This window comes from Fundulus heteroclitus, chromosome 16 (assembly GCF_011125445.2).
Source record: "Fundulus heteroclitus isolate FHET01 chromosome 16, MU-UCD_Fhet_4.1, whole genome shotgun sequence".
Taxonomy (NCBI): domain Eukaryota; kingdom Metazoa; phylum Chordata; class Actinopteri; order Cyprinodontiformes; family Fundulidae; genus Fundulus; species Fundulus heteroclitus.
The window spans coordinates 12,520,184-12,543,554 of record NC_046376.1 but is presented as its reverse complement, the minus strand read 5'-3'; the positions used below and the strand labels follow the sequence as shown (position 1 = coordinate 12,543,554).

At 42.4% G+C, this 23,371-nt stretch overlaps 1 protein-coding gene across 1 annotated transcript in view; it reads left to right on the top strand.

The window, feature by feature from the left end:
* Positions 1-23,371, top strand: part of znf385c (zinc finger protein 385C) — a 190,080-nt gene that overhangs the window by 77,587 nt on the left and 89,122 nt on the right. Inside the window, exon 4 of the mRNA XM_012872031.3 lies at positions 23,158-23,247. Coding sequence (XP_012727485.2) covers positions 23,158-23,247 — 90 coding nt within the window. The remainder of the gene's footprint in view (positions 1-23,157; positions 23,248-23,371) is intronic.

Below are 23,371 nucleotides of genomic sequence, written 5' to 3'. Positions count from 1 at the left end.
TAGTTCCTGTGGGAGGGTCACAGGAGTAGAACACTGACAAGCTGGAGGAGTAATGATGTCAAGGACAAGATGCTATCAGGAAGCAAAGGTTTTTGTATATTTTCTCTGAGCTGCTGCATCTTTAGGAGATGTTAACCTCATCCTGTCTGAGTGATGAAACAGTGTAATGGGTGCTAGAATGAAGGTTCTGGAAGAGTTGATATAGACACAGATGAAAGTCAAAATTAGTCATACAGTTGCATATGCAGTCCCTTTCAAAAAGTATTAATATCCCTTTAACCTTTTTATATCTAGTGACTTTATAACTACAAAATTAAAAAAATTGTGTGATTGACCGACATCATGCAATGGGGTACTGTGAAGAAAAAGGGTACATGTTTTTAAGAACATTTTACGAAAACAAATCTTATAACTGTGGCATGTATTTGCATTAAGCCCTTCTCAGTCAATACTTTGTAGAATCACCTTTTGTTACAGCTGCAAGTCACTTTCAGTCTTTCTGCATGAAGTTTGCATGTACTTTCTGTGCATATATATGGGTTCTCTCTGGCTGCTCTGACTTAATCCTCTGGCCCAAGTACATGCAAGTCAGGTTAATTGAAACCTAAAAGTGTCCCTTAGGAGTAAATATCTGCAATGAAGTTGGCCAGGAATCTCCATGTACTATGTTTGCAGATGACACTGTGATCTGTAGTGAGTGCAGGGAACAGGTAGAGGGAAATCTAGAGAGATGGAGGTTTTCCCTGGAAAGAAGAGGAATGGAGATTGGCCATAGCAGGACAGAAAACATGCATGGGAATGAGATGGACCTAATGGGAGTAATGAGTTTACATAGAAGAGAGATAAAGAAGGTGGAGGATTTCACGTACTTCAGGTCAACAGTAAAGATGAACAGTGACTGTGGAAAAGAGGTGAAAAAAAACATGTTCAAAGTTGGAACGGGTGGAGTAAAGTGTCAGGTGTGTTGTGTGATAAGAGTATCAGTGAGACTCAAAGGTAAGGTGCACAAGATGGCAAGATCAGCTATGTTGTAAATGGTATATGGCTTGTACTTGTATAGCACTTTAAGTAGTCCAACTACCCCAAAGTGCTTCACACTACAATCAGTCATACACCCAAGACACTTCACCCAAATCTCAGTTAAAACAATTTAAAAGGAGCATTTTGCAATAATTTTAAATTGAACACCTAAAATTGCAAACTGATCTTTTACCCACATAGTAAAACAATAAGGTGTCCTCTTCAGGAATAATATTTGAACAACATGGCTTAGTCAAAATAAACTACACAGGACTGAAGAGGTCCTAAAAAAGTCTCTTCTTCTCTTATGTTTGGTAGAAAAATACTGCCCCACACCTGGATTGGCGGCACAAAAAGAGCCCCTAAGGAGTTCATTCACAAATAAACAAATCAGATTTTACTGATACAAACATTTGAAAACTGACACACCTAAGATTCTACCAAAGACTGCATTAAATTATGGCTGCTCCATTCATTAAAACTCATGTTATACACACCCTGAATCGTTATGATTTGGTTTATCTTTGCAACCATATTCCTTGGTCAGACAAGTACCTTTATCAATCTAATGTCTGAAAAAAAAAACACACACACACAAATGAAACAAAAAATATACAGAATACTAATTAAAACATTGTCTGGTATTTGTGTCAAGCATAGATACAAATGCTAGATTTAAATGCAAACATAAAAGTAAGAAGAAAAAAAACAAAATATTAGTGTTTCTCAGACAAATGTTCCGAGTTGAACCCATAATCCACTGCTACAAGCATTCAAACCATGGCTGCTGATGTCTTGTTCCCCTCTGACGTTTAAACACACGCGCCTGGCTATCTGGAGCCGAGGCCCACAGGCATTCACTCAGGCCACAGTCCAAACCGTGTCAAATCAGCGGAGTCTTCACCAGGGGCCAAATCTGCAGCATATAATTAGCTTTTAATCAGCACCCTCATTCAGGCAAGCAGTAAAGATTAGCTCAGCTTGGGCTCTGCTTAAAATAAGCATTCATAAATGCGTGTGAAAGCCTCTGACCCATCGCATCCAATCATACACAGACAATGCCGCGCTTCCTCTCAGCAGTCCTCATTTTTATTCCCCGTTACATTTGCCTTGAGAACCCAGATTTATTTTCTCCCCTACTTTCTCTCTCTCTCTCTCTCTCTCTCTCTCTCTCTCTCTCTCTCTCTCTCTCTCTCTCTCTCTCTCTCTCTCTCAGAATGTGTTCAAAAATGTCCATGGATGTTGGTTTGATTTTCTTTTCTTTTTTTTTTTACACCAACAGCAAAAAAAAAAAACAGCCTCTTTGCAGTCAAAACCAACTGAGTATCTCACCTCTGTACAAGGGCGAGGAGTCTGTACGTTAACACAACAAACCTGACCTCAGTGACACCTTCTGCGCTGGAGGGTCTGTTTAGATAATCCAATATTGAGAATCCAAAATGAGTGTCTCTATTAAAAAACAGCCGAGGTTCAAGAACATAACATTTTAGATGAGCTCGTCTCATCTAATCCGTCCCCCTCTCTGGGGTGAGCCGTGGCGTTTATGCCTGTAATGAAGTGCACTGAGATGAAAGCCTTTTTAATGGGATTTAGTTAAACTGGGACACAAACCAGAAAGTCGGGGAGAGAGAGAGAGAAACGCTTCCCCATCATCATTGTTACTTCTCTCATGGATGGCTCACTGACATGCTGTGATCATCTAATGAATACATTTGCCACTTATTTATTGGCTATGGGAAATGTCACTCTCAGGACTCATGTTTTAATGCTCTAATCATGTAACTTCTTTATTAGGCGCCTGCCATAGCATTTGCAATGAGGAGGCAGTGCTGTGCGAAGCACAGCACTGCCTCCCATGCAAATGCATGGAGGCACCTATTACTATTCACCTCTAAACCACTCTCTTTATTAGGCGCCTGCCTTGCATGTGCAATGAGGAGGCAGTGCTGTGCGAAGCACAGCACTGCCTCCCAATGCAAATGCATGGGCAGGGCCTATTACTATTCACCTCTAAAGGCGTCTCTTTATTAGGCGCCTGCCATAGCATTTGCAATGAGGAGGCAGTGCTGTGCGAAGCACAGCACTGCCTCCAATGCAAATGCATGGAGGCACCTATTACTATTCACCTCTAAACGCGTCTCTTTATTAATATTCTTTACTTCTTCTTCCGTCACGATTAATGCGGCCCGAACTGTAGCGTGCACCCCCACAATATAGGTATCAAAACGTCCGGCTCGATTACGAGATGTGTGCTACTACTTTTATTGGGATTTCAAGTTACCATGGCAACAAAATTAGCGAAAAACCACCCACAAAAAACCCCATAGGAATGAATGGAGTCGGGTAGAAAGAAAGCCTCAAAAAAGCCTCCAAATGACCATTTTCAACGCTGTACTGTGTCGTCATGCTTTCACCTACGAACACCGTTTAACTTCCAGTTTGTAGATAGGTCTGTGACCTACTCAGAAGTGAAAACGGGATGTGGATATCTTTTATCGTCTCTTCACAGTTACTCCTCAAAGCTCATGTCCAAAAATCAGCGAAATCATCGTTTACAATGAAAGTCAATGACGGAATTCTCCAACCGCTAGAGTGGCCCACTCTAGCTTTTTTAAAGATTTCAAAATTCCGAACAACTTGACATTTCTCGCTCAATTTTCACTCTACGTAGACAAATTATACATCAAAACGTAGGTATTTTTGTCAGGATTCGGGAAATGTAACCCTCATTGGTGTGGCATTTATAGATTTTTCGCAAATCACCTCAGAGCGACACAAACCCGAAACCTCCCCCATTCATTTCCTATGGAGCGGTTTTGAAAAATGACGTCTAAAAATCCAAAACATCACATGTTTTCGCATCGTCGCTACTCCTAAACCGTTTTATGTACAGACATGAGACTTTCACACATGAATGTCCCAACCCTTCTGGCACTCAAAAAAAATGAATTTTGTGGATAACTGTTACGGTTTTTCCACAGGAACAATTTGTTCGGGAGTAGCGAATGTGCAAAATCCTGAAATCGCTTTGGAGCTGCATTTTCCCACATCATCCACTTTTTTACATCATCGCTGTGCCTACACCGATTTTTGTAAAAATATGAAAATGAGCTACATGGTCATCAAAAGCCTGCTGATACTCACAGTGAAAGAATTATTTTGATATCTCTTATACTTTTTTAGCCAGAGCGATTTGTTCGGGATCATTTTCAGAGGATTTCTGAAATTTCATAAAAATGTCCTTTAGATCATAATTTTTTACGCCTTTATTAAACTTTTTCCAGCAAAAACCGATAGCAAGTCTTCTTCCCCTATCCTTTACGAAATAAACACAGAAAAAATTACGTCTCTACCATTTACGGTTCCGGAGAAATCGTGCGTTGTTCGAGGCAAAGTTCTCCATTATAATCCAATAGGCAGACTTGGACACCAAGTGTCTGCACTTTTTTAGACTGGCCCGCTGCAGCTGTGTCAGTGAGTTTCCATGACGACGGAACTCTGAGGGCCAGAGCGAGACGCTCTATTGAGATACAATGGCAACTTTCATCTCTCACTGCAGTGGCTGTGATTAATGTAGAAATCTGAAATTCGCACAGTCACTTCCTCTTAACATTTTAAAATTTTCATGTGACTTTCAGTCATGTGTCAATTTTCTGTACCATTTTGGATATCACATGCTTTCCTATTGGGCCTTTGCTTCCAACAGGACCTGGTGTGATAACCAGACACGACCCAATTGGGCAATACAGCACCACCCACATGTGGGAAATGGCACTACACACCATTTTGGTCAAATGTTGAGTTCTGGGCCCAGATGTGGTGAGGCTGAGTTGCTAAAGGAGGCCAATCTGACCAATGAACTTTGGTCACGTTTGGTGACATTAAGTATTGGCACCCCTATTTGAGGCACTTCCCAGTACAGGATTTGGACCAAACTGACAGAGTACAATCACCCGGTGATACTGAACACAACCATGTTAGCGGCTAATGGTTAGCATGTTGCTGACCGGAAGTAGCTCTAGGAAGCCTGTACAAACTTCAGCTTGACAGATTTGGTGAATTTTAGGATTTTCTCCCATTTTAGGCACTTCTCAGTACAGGACTTCAACCAAACTAACAGAGTAACATCACCCGGTGATACTGAACACAGCCATGCTAGCGGCTAACCGTTAGCATGTTGCTAACCGGAAATAGCTTTAGGAACTTCCTACCAACTGCTGCTTAGCCAGAGTTCTTCTGCCTTTACAGACAGAGAGGGCTGCAGCTGTCAGTGAGTCTCCATGACAACGCTGCTAGGAAGAGGCTCCTAGGAGGTCCATTGACTTAACATGGCACCTTTCAACGGCCGCTGCGAGGACTGTGAAGACCGTAGGAACCTGAAATTCGCAGTGTTACTTTCTGTTGCTATTTCTGACGGTACGGTACGCACCAAGTGGCAGGCGCCTTGCTAAATTTCTTCAGAAATTTTTCTAGTTAATATTAATATTCTTTATTTTTCTTCCTTCACGATTAATGCGGCCCAAAACATAGCGTGCACCCCCACAATATAGGCATCAAAACCTGTGGCTCGATCTCGAGATGTGTGCTACTACTTTTATTGGGATTTCGAGTTACCATGGCAACAAAATAAGCGAAAAACCACCCCAAAACAACCCCATAGGAATGAATGGAGTCGGGGAGAAAGAAAGCCTCAAAAAACCCTCAAAAGGACCATTTTCAAAGCTGTACTGTGTCGCCATGCTTTCACCTACGAACACCGTTTAACTTCCAGTTTGTAGATATATCTGTGACCTACTCAGAAGTGAAAACGGGATGTGGATATCTGTAATCGTCTCCTCACAGTTACTCCTCAAAGCTCATGTCCAAAAATCAGCGAAATCATCGTTTACAATGAAAGTCAATGACGGAATTCTCCAACCGCTAGAGTGGCCCACTCTAGCTTTTTTAAAGATTTCAAAACTCCGAACAACTTGACCTTACTCGCTCAATTTTCACTCTACGCAGACAAATTATACATCAAAACGTAGGAATTTTTGTCAGGATTCGGGAAATGTAACCCTCATTGGTGTGGCATTTATAGATTTTTCGCAAATCACCTCAGAGCGACACAAACCCGAAACCTCCCCCATTCATTTCCTATGGAGCGGTTTTTGAAAAATGACGTCTGAAAATCCAAAACATCACATGTTTTCGCATCGTCGCTACTCCTAAACCGTTTTATGTACAGACATGAGACTTTCACACATGAATGTCCCAACCCTTCTGGCACTCAAGAAAAATGAATTTTGTGGATAACTGTTACGGTTTTTCCACAGGAACAATTTGTTCGGGAGTAGCGAATGTGCAAAATCCTGAAATCGCTTTGGAGCTGCATTTTCCCACATCATCCACTTTTTTACATCGTCGCTGTGCCTACACCGATTTTTGTAAAAATATGAAGATGAGCTACATGGTCATCAAAAGCCTGCTGATACTCACAGTGAAAGAATTATTTTGATATCTCTTATACTTTTTTAGCCAGAGCGATTTGTTCGGGACCCTTTTAAGAGGATTTCTGAAATTTCATAAAAATGTCCTTTAGATCATAATTTTTTACGCCTTTATTAAACTTTTTCCAGCAAAAACCGATAGCAAGTCTTCTTCCCCTATCCGTTACGAAATAAACACAGAAAAAATTACGTCTCTACCATTTACGGTTCCGGAGAAATCGTGTGTTGTTCGAGGCAAAGTTCTCCATTATAATCCAATGGGACTTATTGTGACCAAAGTGTCTGCACTTCGGCCGCTGCAGGTGTGTCAGTGAGTTTCCATGACGACGGAACTCTGAGGGCCAGAGCTAGACGCTCCATTGAGATACAATGGCAACTTTCATCGCTCACTGCAGTGGCTGTGATTAATGTAGAAATCTGAAATTCGCACAGTCACTTCCTCTTAACATTTTAAAATTTCCATGTGACTTTCAGCCATGTGTCAGTTTTCTGTGCCATTTTGGATCAAACCACTTATGTTTCCAATAATGCATGCCCATATATGGCGCTACAGTGTAGCACAGATGGAAAGTGCAGGCTTTGCATGCAAGAGGTCGTGGGATCGATTCCCGGTATGGAAAACTTGGAGTTTTGTATTATAATCCTCACAGTGTGAATATCAAAACATGTGTGCTGATCCCATGAAGTATTTTTTGTACCACCCGCCATTTTGAGTTACCATGGCAACGTTATAAATGACGTTTTTTCTCCCTATTTGAGGCACATCCCAGTACAGGATTTGGACCAAACTGACAGAGTACACTCACCCAGGGATACCATACACAACCATGTTAGCGGCTAACGGTTAGCATGTTGCTAACCGGAATTAGCTCTAGGAAGCCTGTACAAACTTCTGCTTGACAGATTTGGTGAATTTTAGGATTTTCTCCCTTTTTAGGCACTTCTCAGTACAGGATTTCAACCAAACTAACAGAGTAACATCACCCGGTGATACTGAACACAGCCATGCTAGCGGCTAACCGTTAGCATGTTGCTAACCAGAAGTAGCTTTAGGAAGGTCCTATCAACTTCTGCTTAGCCAGAGTTCGTCTGCCTTTACAGACATTGAGGGCTGCAGCTGTCAGTGAGTCTCCATGACAACGCTGCTAGCAAGAGGCTCCTAGGAGGTCCATTGACTTAACATGGCACCTTTCAACGGCCGTTGCGGGGGCTTTGAAGATCGTAGGAAGCTGAAATTCGCAGTGTGGCTTCCTGTTGCTATTTCTGACGGTACGGTACGCACCAAGTGGCAGGCGCCTTGCTAAATTTCTTCAGAAATTTTTCTAGTTATTCTTTACTTATTCTTCCTTCACGATTAATGCGGCCCGAACCGTAGCGTGCACCCCCACAATTGAGGTATAAAAACGTGCGGCTCGGTCTCGAGATGTGTGCTACTACGTTTTTTGGGGTTTCGAGTTACCATGGCAACAAAATTAGCGAAAAACCACCCCCAAACAACCCCATAGGGATCAATGTTATCGGGTAGAAAGAAAGCCTAAAAAAAGTCTCAAAATGACCATTTTCAAAGCAGTACTGTGTCGTCATGCTTTTACCTACGAACACCGTTTAACTTCCAGTTTGTAGATATATCTGTGACCTACTCAGAAGTGAAAACGGGATGTGGATATCTGTAATCGTCTCCTCACAGTTACTCCTCAAAGCTCATGTCCAAAAATCAGCGAAATCATCGTTTACAATGAAAGTCAATGACGGAATTCTCCAACCGCTAGAGTGGCCCACTCTAGCTTTTTTAAAGATTTCAAAACTCCGAACAACTTGACCTTACTCGCTCAATTTTCACTCTACGCAGACAAATTATACATCAAAACGTAGGAATTTTTGTCAGGATTCGGGAAATGTAACCCTCATTGGTGTGGCATTTATAGATTTTTCGCAAATCACCTCAGACCGACACAAACCCGAAACCTCCCCCATTCATTTCCTATGGAGCGGTTTTGAAAAATGACGTCTGAAAATCCAAAACATCACATGTTTTCGCATCGTCACTACTCCTAAACCGTTTTATTTACAGGCATGAGACTTTCACACATGAATGTCCCAACCCTTCTGGCACTCAAAAAAAAGAATTTTGTGGATAACTGTTACGGTTTTTCCACAGGAACAATTTGTTCGGGAGTAGCGAATGTGCAAAATCCTGAAATCGCTTTGGAGCTGCATTTTCCCACATCATCCACTTTTTTACATCGTCGCTGTGCCTACACCGATTTTTGTAAAAATATGAAAATGAGCTACATGGTCATCAAAAGCCTGCTGATACTCACAGTGAAAGAATTATTTTGATATCTCTTATACTTTTTTAGCCAGAACGATTTGTTCGGGATCATTTTCAGAGGATTTCTGAAATTTCATAAAAATGTCTTTTAGATCATAATTTTTTACGCCTTTATTAAACTTTTTCCAGCAAAAACCGATAGCAAGTCTTCTTCCCCTATCCGTTACGAAATAAACACAGAAAAAATTACGTCTCTACCATTTACGGTTCCGGAGAAATCGTGCGTTGTTCGAGGCAAAGTTCTCCATTATAATCCAATGGGACTTATTGTGACCAAAGTGTCTGCACTTCGGCCGCTGCAGGTGTGTGAGTGAGTTTCCATGACGACGGAACTCTGAGGGCCAGTGGGAGACGTTCCATTGAGATACAATGGCAACTTTCATCGCTCACTGCAGTGGCTGTGATTAATGTAGAAATCTGAAATTCGCACAGTCACTTCCTCTTAACATTTTAAAATTTCCATGTGACTTTCAGCCATGTGTCAGTTTTCTGTGCCATTTTGGATCAAACCACTTATGTTTCCAATAATGCATGCCCATATATGGCGCTACAGTGTAGCACAGATGGAAAGTGCAGGCTTTGCATACAAGAGGTCGTGGGATCGATTCCCGGTATGGAAGACTTGGAGTTTTGTATTATAATCCTCACAGTGTGAATATCAAAACATGTGTGCTGATCCCATGAAGTATTTTTTGTACCACCCGCCATTTTGAGTTACCATGGCAACGTTATAAATGACGTATTTTCTCCCTATTTGAGGCACATCCCAGTACAGGATTTGGACCAAACTGACAGAGTACACTCACCCAGTGATACTGAACACAACCATGTTAGCGGCTAACTGTTAGCATGTTGCTAACCGGAAGTAGCTCTAGAAAGGTCTCACCATCTTCTGCTTTACAGAGTCTGTTCTTACTTTAGAGAGAAAGCTCCACAAGAAATTTGGGCTACGTGGCATAAAGCATCTCCAAGCTATCAGGTGTCAAACATCCAATGCTTTTCAATGGGGGACCAAACCCCTTATGGTCCCAATACTGCATGCCCATATATGGCGCTACAGTATAGCTCAGATGGAAAGTGCAGGCTTTGCATGCAAGAGGTCGTGGGATCGAAACCCGGCGAGGCAGACTAAGATTTTTGTACTATAATCCCCACAGTGTGTATATTAAAACATGTGTGCTGATCCCGTGAAGTATTTTTTTGTACCACCCGCCATTTTCAGTTACCATGGCAACGTTATAAACGACGTTTTTTCTCCCTATTTAAGGCTCATCCCAGTACAGGATTTGGACCAAACTAACAGAGTCCACTCACCCAGTGATACCAAACACAACCATGTTAGCGGCTAACGGTTAGCATGTTGCTAACCGGAAGTAGCTCTAGGAAGCCTGTACAAACTTCTGCTTGACAGATTTGGTGAATTTTAGGATTTTCTCCCTTTTTAGGCACTTCTCAGTACAGGATTTCAACCAAACTAACAGAGTAACATCACCCGGTGATACTGAACACAGCCATGCTAGCGGCTAACCGTTAGCATGTTGCTAACGGAAATAGCTTTAGGAAGGTCCTACCAACTGCTGCTTAGCCAGAGTTCTTCTGCCTTTACAGACAGAGAGAGGGCTGCAGCTGTCAGTGAGTCTCCATGACAACGCTGCTAGCAAGAGGCTCCTAGGAGGTCCATTGACTTAACATGGCACCTTTCAACGGCCGCTGCGAGGGCTGTGAAGACCGTAGGAACCTGAAATTTGCAGTGTTACTTCCTGTTGCTATTTCTGACGGTACGGTACGCACCAAGTGGCAGGCGCCTTGCTAAATTTCTTCAGAAATTTTTCTAGTTTGTACTTTTGCTTCTATTTCATTTTTCCAATCAGCTCAGGGATTTTGCGCACCAATTTTTTTTTTTAACCCCATTCTCCCTTTCATAAACCGAGAAAAGTATATCATACAGGTTGAGTCATCATGGAGTGTGTGTGGGCATTTATCTTTTTCCTTTTCAGGTGACAGCTGGTGGAGCTTGCAGGTATCCGTTCAGTTTCACAACCATTTATTTTAATTTTTTTTTACAGATTCTGTGCTGGATTGTTTGTGTTGCACAAACTGCTGCAGCTGATGAGGTTCAATCCAATGTGTGAATTGCATGCAAATATATTTTTAGTTGTCATTAACAAAACACTGAACTCAGAAATGAGCCTTTTGGTATGAGATGAGAATTAAAGTGATGGGAATTTAGGAGGAAATGTTTTAAGACCGTTGGGCTGGTTATGATTAGGACATCAAGACTGATGTCTTAATCTAAGACATCAAGACTTAAGCAAGGCTTAAGCAGTATATTTTTGCCCACATCTGGGCTTTTAAAAGAAATGTTTCCCAGTTGTCAGCAGTGAAGCATGTTTAATGCATTTTTATATCCTCTGTGTAAGAGTGGTTCCATAAAAGGTTAAATTACAAGGAACTGAAAAGGTAAAGCAGAGAAATGGTTTTCATTCAGTTTCTGTCCAATTTCTGATCTTTGTAACGCTATTAGTAATTTGAGTTGATTTCAAATTCTGTTTTAATTAGTCCTGCTGCAATAAACGTTGCAAATAGATATTTTAATATTTTAGATTTGTAGATAAAGAAAATGTTAAGACGGTACATATTTCAAATCACCAATAATTAACTCATTCACTGCTTATATTCAACAGTAAAGGAGTGGTAAGTAGACTTTCTGTTAAGATTAATCGTTGATCATGTAAATTAGAACCCAAAGTGATGTCCCATTACAGCTGTGCTGTCAAGCAAATTTTCACTTTTGTTTCAAAATGCTACTGTTAGTTTATACTGACTGTCTGCAGTAAGCTGTAAACGTCAGTCTTTATTCTTTCTAATCTTAGTAGATTTCCAAAAGACTGCCAACATTTCCAAATTTCACCACAGATTCAATTGGATTCTTCAAATGGATGCAACATTTTACAGTTTACAGAACAGACAGACAAAACAAACAAAAAAAAAACCCCACATATTTTTGCATACCAAAGAAAGCGATGCGTTGCACTGAAGTGCCCAGCCAGAGAGATGGAGTATGTGTAACCGTCACAGAGTCCAGCTCAGTCTGGCCAGCCAGTGATCCTGCTGCTGCTCTGATGAGTTTGGCTCATGACCTCCTAGGAGCTGCGGTGCTGCCATAACGGTCCCCCGCTTATTATTGTTTTGTCAACAACATCTGTTAGGCCCCGATAACAGGATTAGACCAGCCCCCTATAGCCCTGCTGAAACTAGCCTGGATTAGCCGACAACCCATCTCTCCATACGCGTGAATGTCTGTATTTTTATATGTGTGTAGATTTAGTTTAAAGCCAGTTCCCTTTGTCCTGGTAACAAACCTACGCCACATAGAGACTGGGAACAAATACATTTTTCCAATTATCCTATTGTTACGTTTTTCTTTACCCATTGTATGGTAAGCTTTGCTGCGATAGACTGGCGACCTGTGCAGGGTGTACCCCGCCTCTCGCCCATTGACAGCTGGAGATAGGCACCAGCACCCCTCGCGACCCCATGAGGGATAGACATGTTAGAAAATGAATGGATGGATGGATGGTAAGCTTTGCCACAAAAAGAGACCCTCACAAGAAAATAGGGGATATTCATGGGATCTTTTTCATCTTAAATAGAATATTCACCGTATTCAACCACATATATAACTCTCTCCAGGAGGTTTGCATGTTTTTATCAACGTCTGCCATCAAAAGGAAGACATCTCAGGGGCTTATACAAAGACTTAAATACAAGCAGCAAGCTATCCATAAGACCGTACAGTAGAAAGACCAAATTATCCAAAAAACATTTAAGAATACATGGTGTATGTTCAGCTTCATCTAAATGCAGTGAAGTTAAATTAAGACATTAAGACAATTTTTTTTGAAGAAACACAAGTAAACTTTTCCCCCTCCCCCCTCAGACTTTTTTGATCGCGGGATTTCAGTTCAAAGCTGCATTTCATTGACAAACAAAGCACACATAAAGAGATGTGCACTGAAGGTCCTAAAAGAATTGTAACAGAGAAAACATATATATACACAAATATATATATATATATATATATATACTCTGCAGTCAAAGATTTGGGCACACCTTTGTCATTTAATGGCTTTCCTTGTTTCTATTACTTTCTACATGGTGGCTAAATAATGAAGACATAAAAACTATGAGTATATAGAATGTAGCAAACAGAAAACAGTGAAACTACATGACTTTTTTTCATGTTTTACTTTCTTCAAAGTGGCCCCCTTTTGCTTTGATTACTGCTTTGCACACTCTTGGCATTCGCTCCATGATGTAGTCCCCTGAAATGGTTTTCCAGCAGTCTTGAAGGAGTTCCCAGAGAGTGTAATAAAAATAGACAAACCACTGAATGAAGGTGGCCAAGCTTCTGACTGGTAGTGTTTTTTATCAGTTTATTTCTCATGCCACCTCAGTATTGTGTTAAATCATTTCTGGATATGGTTATGGTGGAAATTAAAGGGACAGTTTATATATTTTTTAATGGGATTTGTTTAAAATGTTTTTAGTAGTTAATATTTTACCGCCAGCAGACTAGTCTTTTGGGATCTTCATTTACTTTAGTTTAAATTCAGGTTTGTGAGTCCCAGATGCTGAGGCTAACAGCAAGCCTGAACGGGGCCAAAGTGCACTAATACCATCTTGAAACAACTCCAAATGCTGTTTTATGAACATTTAAATCACTGTCTCAATCACATCGGGTGGTCAGTCTCACAAAAGATGAAGATTGTTTATGTTACAAATGTTTTTCGTGAAACTTACATTGCCCTTTTTCTGTTAGGTAGCTACTCAGACCAGAAACGCTTTACTAGTGTTCTCGGTAAGCCGGTTTACATAGGAAGATCATTGATGGCATACAACTTATTACCTTCATTTCCTGTATAAATGGTAACAGGCTTTTGCTCAAATAACTGCTCAGTGCAAACTTGACAAGACAAAAGGTTCATAAAATAGCATTACTATGATCTATGTTTTGAGAATTTAAGGTTATACAAGTACACTTTATATATGGCCCCTCTCAAACTATCCAGCTGATATAGATTTAAACTGATGGACAAGGCCAGGCAAGTTAACTACTGAAGACATGACTTTAAACGGTTTAACACTTTTATCAGATTTTGGTCAATACAGACATAAAAAAGGTTTTGTTTGAAATACTGGTTCGAATATTTGGACAACAGTAGGACCAATGTTGTAAGCATCCTCTACACCTAACTAATCTTAGTTATATCTAAGCCTTTTATATCTGTATGCCTTAAGGCACACAGACCGGCATGATGGTAAGACACACTGTAGAAATCTCTCTGGTCTTGCAGCAGGAAAGCTCAATCAGTGACTCACTGCTGCATCCTAGATGCACAAAGAGGCGTTGTTACAGGTCCTTTCTCCCAACAGCTGTGAGACTTAAAAACCATCACTGCCCCCAACAAACTCAATAACTGCTTACATCCCTGTTTTTCCCCCCATTCTTTTTAGTAAATAGGCTGTGGTGTTTTGATGCATAAACACACTTTTTGTACTTTCTCAAAATCACCTTACTCAGTTAAATATTTAGTTTATGCCATCTTTAACAGGCTTCTCCAGCAATTGGCAGGTTGCCAGATCAATCCCCCACTCTGACCGTCTCAGTCGGTGGCGCCGATGTTTGGCAGCCTTGCTTCTGTCAGTCTGCCCCAGGGCAGCTGTGGCTACTAACATAGCTCACCACCATCAGGGTGTGAATGACTGACCAGTATAAAGCACTTTGGGGTCATCGGACTTGATAAAGCGCTACAAAGTACAAGCCATTTACCATTTAAACAGGAATTTTTAAAAAAAACACTAATCATCTTGATAAGAGTTTGGTTTTTTAAACCCACATCTAGGAGAACCACTCGGGACAAGGAAATAGTTTTTACATTTGCCGAGTGGCAGGTGGGTGGGAGAGCAGCAGGTAGAAGACTCAGAGATGAGGAAGCTGTGAGTGACCTTTGGAAATGAGTGATTCCTCCGAGGTACAGCCAGGATCTTTGGCTTTGAAAATGGAGAACCATCGCGTTCACCGGCTCGGAGGTAAGAAACCCGATAAAATCCGCCCTCGTCCGATTGTAGCCAAATTTGAGCATTATAAACAAAAAGTGTTTGTTAAAAGCTATGGCCGCGAATTGAGAGGAACGGATTTCAGTGTTAATGACCAGTTCCCTAAGGAAATCCTAGACCGTAGGCGAGTGTTATTTCCAATCAGGAAAAAATACATTAATGATGGCGTCAGAGCTAACGTTGCAGTTGACAAACTTTATATCAATGGTCAGTTGTTCAGGGATCAGAAGATCACTCCTTGGCTTTATTAGATGCACAAAGGGTGGATTTATAGCTTGTCACGCTTGAAAAGAAAAAAAAATGTTTGGAACACGGTGATAAAAAATAAATAAACGCACAGCTCAAGAGGACGCTTGCACGGTATGGTTGCTAGTCACGGCTGGGTACACGAGGCATGGGTGATGGTTATTTCTCTTTCATCTTTTCTCACTCTTTGCACTTTCTTAATTCTCTGTCTTTCTTTATATTATTCATCTGCTCCTCTCCTGCTGACCAGGAAATCACAAGCACGTCAGATGATGCTACCTGGGTCTTTGTATAACTATTCTTCTGAAGACATGCACTTTTCAACTTCTCACTTTCACCTATGATGAATGTAAAGTTTGTGTCATGGAATGTGCATGGAGCAGGCACCAGGGAAAAACAGCTAAAGATCTCTAACCAGCTTACAAGATTAAAGGCAGATGTTGTCTTATTGCAAGAAACCCATAAATCAGATACAACTGTAAGTGATCTTAACTCACCTGAGTTCCCTGATGTGTTCGCTGCCTGCTATAACTCTAGACAGAGAGGAGTAGCAATTTTAATCCACAAAAACGTTAGTTTTAAAATATTAGATAAAATTATTGATCCCGAAGGTAGATTCATATTAATTAAAATATCTATTCATAACCAGAAGTTATGTATTGTTAGTGTATATGGTCCAAATGTTGATGAACCCTCATTCTTCCACAAACTCTTCCATGCACTTTCAAAACACGGGGATTGTTCTCTAATTATTGGGGGTGACCTCAACTTTGGTCTAAATGAGGAAATAGACAGGCTGAATACAACAGGGTCTCAGCGTAGTTGGCAGTCATTAAATATAGTCAAACAATACATGAGTGATTTTGGTCTTTGCGATGCATGGCGTTCTCTTCATCCTAATAGTAAGCAATATACTTTTTTTTCAAATGTTCACCACTCTTATTCTCGTTTGGACTATTTCTTAATCAGCAGTTCGCTGCTGTCGGACGTTTCAGATGCTGTAATTCATCCTATCGCTATTAGTGATCATGCTCCTGTTACTTTAACCCTAACAAATAAAAAAGTAACCCCACAAAACAAGAGCTGGAGATTTAATACATCGTTGCTTAAAGATGAAGATTTTAATAAATTTTTCAAAGAAGAGTGGGCTTCATACTTAGAACACAATGATCTGCCAGGCACTTCAGCATCTATACTTTGGGAAGCAGGGAAAGCAGTGATGAGAGGTAAAATAATTTCATTCTCATCTCACAAAAAGAAGTTGGAAAACAAGAAGATTCAGGAATTAGAAGAAAAACTTAAGTTACTAGAAACTTCCCTGGAAGAGGGAAAGTTGGGAAAAATCCGTAAAATAAAACTAGAATTAAACCAGTATATTGAAAAGCAAAACAAATTTCTAATAGAAAAACTTCGATTAGAAAATTTTGAACATGGCAATAAGTCAGGAAGCTTCTTAGCTAATCAGTTAAAAATAAATAAAGAGAAAACGACTATATTTGCAGTTACAGATTCCAATGGGAATACATTACATGATCCAGAATGTATAAATAACACCTTCCGTGATTTCTACAAAATTTTATACACATCACAGATAAATCCATCAGACAATGTCATCAAGCAGTTTCTGGATAAAATTACACTTCCTAAACTATCAGACAACCAAAGAACAACACTGGACTCACCGCTGACAACAGTTGAAGTTCAGGAAGCTTTAACAAGCATGCCCAATAAAAAAGCTCCAGGTCCAGACGGATTCCCTACTGAGTTTTATAAGGAGTTCTGGAGTATTCTGGCACCAACGTTTCACAGAATGTTGCAAGAAATTCAGGAAAATGGCAGATTTCCAGCTAATATGAACTCTGCCACCATCAGTCTTCTGCTTAAGCCAGGCAAAGATCCTATGATGCCCACCAGTTATCGTCCCATATCCTTAATCAATGTGGATATTAAAATAATATGTAAAGCTTTTGCAAAACGATTAGACAAAGTCACTCCTTTCATAATCCACCCAGACCAAACTGGTTTTATCAGAGGAAGGCAGTCATCCACAAATACACGCAGATTACTTAATTTAATAGATTATTCCTACAGTACAAATAATAAAACTATTATAATGTCTTTAGATGCAGAAAAAGCATTTGATAGAGTAAACTGGAATTTTTTATTCGCTACTCTGCATAAATTTGGTTTTGGCAATTTTTTTATAAATTGGTTAAAAATTTTATACAGCTCTCCTACAGCCTGTGTCAGGACAAATAATCAAACATCTTCCAGCTTCTGTCTCCAGAGGGGCACTAGGCAAGGATGCCCACTTTCCCCCTCACTTTTTGCCATTTTTATTGAACCTCTAGCAGCAACAATTAGACAAACAAAGGTTATTAAAGGTATAAAATGCATGAATTTAGAGCATAAGATTAGTCTTTATGCTGATGATGTATTACTCTATCTTCAGCACTCAAACTCTTCCCTTTCTCAAGTAATTAGATTACTAGAATCCTTCTCAAAGGTTTCTGATTACTCTATAAACTGGTCTAAATCTACGGTACTGCCAATTAATTGCTCTTTCCAAAACCCCCTAGATTTACATTTGCGCTCAGGAAACATCACATATTTGGGTATCACTGTGTCATCTAAACTTGCAGATTTAGTAAAATCTAATCACATCCCACTTTTAAAAAAGATAGAAGATGACCTGGATAGATGGAAATCGCTTCCAATTTCACTCATGGGTAGAGTAGCTTCGATTAAAATGATGGTCTTACCTAGAATTAATTACTTATTTTCAATGATCCCCAATAAACCATCATGTGACTGGTTTAAATCTCTAGACTCTTCAATCTCTAAATTTCTTTGGAAAGATAAACCGCCCCGTATCAGCTTAAAGACGCTACAGAAAACTAAAGACAGGGGGGGACTAGATTTGCCTAACTTCCATAAGTACTACTTGGCAAATAGACTACAATATATCACTAAATGGATAAAGCAAAATCCGTTAGACGAACCCTGGATAGATATAGAACAGAAAATATGCAATAATATCATGATTTCAGATTTGCCGTTTATTAGCTCAAATATAAAACGGCATACATGCTTTAAAAATATCAATATCAGCTCTACTCTGACAGCATGGTGGGAGTTTCTTAAAATGACAAAGTCGTCACTTATCCCATGCAGTCGTACACCTATCTGGAACAACCCTGACATCCTACAAAATAATAATATGATAAACTTTACATACTGGAAGAATAAAGGTATTGAATATCTGGAACATTTACTTGATGGAACCGAGTTCATCAATTTTTCCAAACTAAATATGCAATATGGCATTAGTAAAAATACATTTTTGGAATATGAACAACTTAAATCTATAATTAGAAAAAGATTTAAGCATATTAAAGGTGGTTTACAAATTCCAAGTAATATATTAGAGTTCCTAGATTTAAACCCCCCCAAACTACTGTCTAAATCATACAGGACACTGACTAAAATAGATGATTCAATATCTCTTCCTATTACGAAATGGGAAGAGGATCTATCAGTCAACTTTGAACAAGACTTCTGGGCTCAGATATGTCTAAGAACTTTCAAATTGACTAGTAACACCAACTTACAACTAATACAATACAAAATCCTTCACAGAGTACACTACACAGGACAAAGATTATTCAAGATGGGTCTGGCACAATCTAATATCTGTCCTCACTGCATAGGCAATCATCCTGATAATTATTTTCATGCGTTATGGTTATGCACACCAGTCCAGAGGTTCTGGACACAGATATGTAATGACTTATCAAAGTGCTTGAGCTGTAAAATTACACCTTCCCCATCAGTTTGCTTGCTTGGTAATTTTGAGGAAAGCCCTCTGGGGAATAAAATAGTTTACATGGTTTTCACTGCACTATGTATCGCAAAGAAAACTATCCTCATGAATTGGAAAAGTAAGGAGAATCTCAGTATCAATCAATATAGAGATCTTTTGTTGGATCATATTAATCTTGAGACAGCATCTGCATCCACATCTGTTCGATCTCTTTGGGCTCCTTTGATTAGCACTATCACTTAATGGAATGGGGGGCGGTGGGTTGCTTCCTGCAGGGCGCAGTGGCTGGGTGGAGGGGTTCCTGGGACTCTGGGGGCACTTGGAGTGGGGCGCTTGGTGGGTCTGACTCCAGGGTCTGTTGCCCCCATATGGGAGGAGCTTGGGAGGCCTACGGGTGGCCCACAGCACCGCTTGCGGCGCTCTTGGGGAGCTATGCGGGGACGGACGTGGGTTACTGACCTGGTAGCTGTGCTGTCGCTGGGTGGGTCCTGGGTGGGTCTGGGGGCCTGGGGTCCCTGGGGCGCGCCGCCCTCGGGCGGGGGCCCCGGCGGGGCCTCGGGGGTTCCGGTTCCGGGGGGTGTGCCGCTTGGGGTCTGGGCCGGCGGGCGCCCGGGTGTCCGCCCCTGCACGGGGCCTCTGGTGCGCTGGGGGTCCTCAGGGCCTGTTGAGCTGGTAGGGGGGCATGGTCATTAACATCTCAGGGCAGATGCTCTTCCCCTTCTTTGGGTTGGCATTCTGCTAGTGGGGGGAGGGGAGGGAGGGGGAGTAGTGACTTACCCAGCCTGGATGTCTAGTGTCGAATGTATGGTGAGATGTTTGAATGTTAGTGTTGGGGAGGGTTTAAATCTACGGGTGGTGTGGGGGGCGGGGGTTGGTGGACGTTCTGGGGGGCTTGTGTCCGGCCCCCTGTCCCGGTCCTGGTCCGTGTAGTCTCCCGGTGCGGGTCTCACCTGGGGGGTGGGGTTTGGGATGGCTCTTGCGGGCTGGCTGGCCAGGGCCCCCCATCTTATTAATTAATTTATTTAATTATATATTATTATTATTATTATTATTATTATTATTATTATTAATAATTTTTTATTATTATTATTATTATTTATTTTTATTTTTTTTGGGGGGGGTTAGCATGGGGGGTGGGCTGGGGGAGGTAGAGGTGTTGGTCCTGGTGGGTGGTTGGCTGGCGAGCCCTGCGGCCTCTCCCCGGCCCCCGGGCTATGGTGGTGCCGCTGGAGGGGCCCCTTTCTCCGGGTGGGGCTTTCGGGGAGCGGGGGTGCCTTTTGGAGTCAGTAGGGGAGCTGGCTCCCTGGGTTGGCTCCCCAGTCCTTTGCTCCCCATCCCCGGACTCCTCCCTCTGCCTGCTCCATCACGCCGCCACACATGTAGGTCCTTGGGGAGAGGGCGTTACTGGAGGTTGCCACCTTTTGGTGACGTCCCTCTCCCCAATTTTATCATGCATTTTAGACACTTTCACTCCAAACATTTTCACAACACACATCCATGTAGGCCACGATATGGGGGGGGTGGGGGGAAGACGTCTGGGGGGGGGCTTATGTTGTGTGAGCCTCGCCCCGGGCGGCTCCCTTCACCCCCTCTCGCATTTAGACATTGAGGGTTCTTCTGGGTAGTTGCTTGGAGGGGGGGCGCTGGCACCAGCTCCCTTCCGGAGGGGGGGTGGGCTGTGCCGTGCACCCCCTTCGGTGCTCCCAGTTTTAAACACACCTGAGAACAACATGCAACAACACAACATCTGAGCGGGCGTAGGGAGGATCGGGGGTCTTTTGCACACCCCCGATCTCCGATCGCGGCACGGAGTCTGGGGCCTGGAGGAGGTGCGGGCCACTGGGTACGGGGTCTTGGCGGGGGGCTGTTGCGGCTGGCCGGCGGCTTACCGGATCTGGGGCTGACGCCTCTGCTCTCCCCAGGAAGGGATGGGGGGCAGGGGTGGCTAGGGTAAGGTCGGGGTGGGAGGGGGTTTATTAGGTATATAGTGGGTGATGGGGGGCTCTGGTCGGATGGCCCGTACGGGTCGTGTCGGCCCCCCCTCTTTGGGGGGCCTGGTCCGGGGGGCGCCTGGTCCGGGGGCGGGGCCGGGGGTCGGGCACAGGCAGTCGTATTGTTGAATTGTGGTGACCCCCCCCCCCCACTTGGGATTATTGGATGTGAATGCTATGTGGGAATGTGTGTAAAGCGTCTTTTTTTTTTTTTTTTTATTTATTTTTTTGGTGTCTGTGTGTGGCGAGTGGGGCACAAGGGAGGGATGGTGTGAATGAGTGTGTTTTTTTTTCCCAGGTTTGGGTTCGGTCCGCTCCCTCTCCCAAGATCATCTCAAGTCTCCGCTAGGTGCGGAGCCCTTCCCCCCACGTCCTGCCCTCCTCCGCTGCGATGGCAGGCGCCTTGACCCCCTGGCGCGTTGACGGTCCTCGGGTTTGGGGCGGGTTCCCGGGTGGGCGCCGGCCCATTCCCGGTGGTGGCTTCGCGGGGCCTGGCCCCCCGGGGGGCGGCCGGGGCCCCTGCCGCGGGGGCGGGGCGCCCCTGGGGCCTCTGGCCCCCAGGGCCCATGGCCAGGACCACTTCAGCGCGGCCGGCTGCCGGCGGAGCCCACGGGCTCGTCCCCGCGGCTCTTGAGGGCGTCGGCATTGCGGTGGCTGGGGGATTTCCTCGGGGTCGTCTCTCCTCTTTCCTCAGGGGGGGGTTGCAGATTTCCTGTGAAGGCCCCTCTCGGGCGCACTGCTTTGAGGGCCCCTTTGGGAGTCCGGGGTTATGGGTTCCCTGACCCCTGCCTCTGTGCTCGGGGAAGGTGGGTCTTCGGTTCTCCACAATCACTATCAAGCCATTTCCTTCTGGATAATTTTCACCTAAATTAGTGCACTCTCACAATCTCCCACAGGTGCTGGGTCCCAGGTATTAAATGTTCACTTATATATAGAAAGGCTATAATTTATTTACTTTCTTTTACTTTTTTTTTAGGCATCACATTACACATGTCAGCTTAAATAATAATACATATGATTTAGCAATGGTATCAAGGTGTTACACGATTGTATCTGTTGCTTTATGTCTGTTGGTTGTGCTCTTCTTTTTGTGTCTCTTTCCAGGTGATGGAGCAGACAGAGGAAGTTTTATCATTCTCTTCCTTTTATCTCTTCTTTCTTTCACCTCTTCTTTCTCTTTTTTTTTTTTTCTCTTCTTGTTTTTCTTTTACTCTCCTACTTTCCCATTGTAGTGTCCATATAATTTGAAATTCTCCCTGCAGGAATCACAATAAAGCTATTTACACGCACAAATCAAGCGGAGCATTATGGCGAAAGCTGTTTGCTCCACTTGTGAAAGTAAAATCTGTCGAGCTCTATTTGGCATTAAGATATCAATTTTTATTGCCACATTGCTAGACAGGACACTGGGAAAAAAAAAAAAAAAAAAAAAAAAAAAAAAAAAAAAAAAAAAAAGAAAATGGAGAACAGAAAAACACAAGAATGCTTGAAAAGGACTTTGAGAAGGTTAGTGTTTGGCTTAAAAATTAACCAGTCCAGTTGACTATCAGGCAATGAGCGGTTGTCAGGCAGCTCCTTCAAATACTTAGAGGTGGATTAGATAATTGGATGCAGGTGTCACCAGTTGGAAGACATGTCACTAAAACACCTCAATCATGCCCACAGTCCAGAACACGACACTAAGACCTGTACAGTATTTCTTCCTGTATTGCAAATATGCCCTTACTATACAGGCACCTGTTCTTACTTTGTAAATGTTTTTTACGCTTGTGTGTAACTGCAAATGCTTCCATTTGCATTCCACTTTGCTGCTGGGACACATTAATTTCCCCAGTGAGGGACCAAAAAGGTTGTTTCTATTTCTATTTTAGTTCTGTGTCCCCAGCTGCCTCTACATCCCTACGGAGTGCAAACATCCCAGTCCCTGCTTCCCGTGTATTCCCCCTCTGAGAAGATACCTGCCACACTGGCCACGCTCTTGTGGCATTCCTTCCAAGCTCTGCACCTGCTAACACTTTCAGCAACGCTTGAAGCAGGAACTGCACTTTTTTTTTTTCTATTATGTGAAAGAGATGTTTCCAAGTCTGTGTGAGAGCAGATTTAACACGTGTTTTCCTGCGTCTCTGTGTGTTTCAGTGTCAAACAGAAAGGCTGCAAGAAAGTCTGAACTTCACCCCCAGAGGTCAGAACTGAGTGGCGTCTGTGAGCGAGCAACTCAGCACACGGGTAAATACGTTTGTTGACTCATCTAAGCGTCTTTTATTTGGATTCCAGCTGAAAAATCCAAATATGAAAGGCAAATTTGTATCAAATGAGTTACAAAACACAATGGGTATACAGCCTAGCAGAT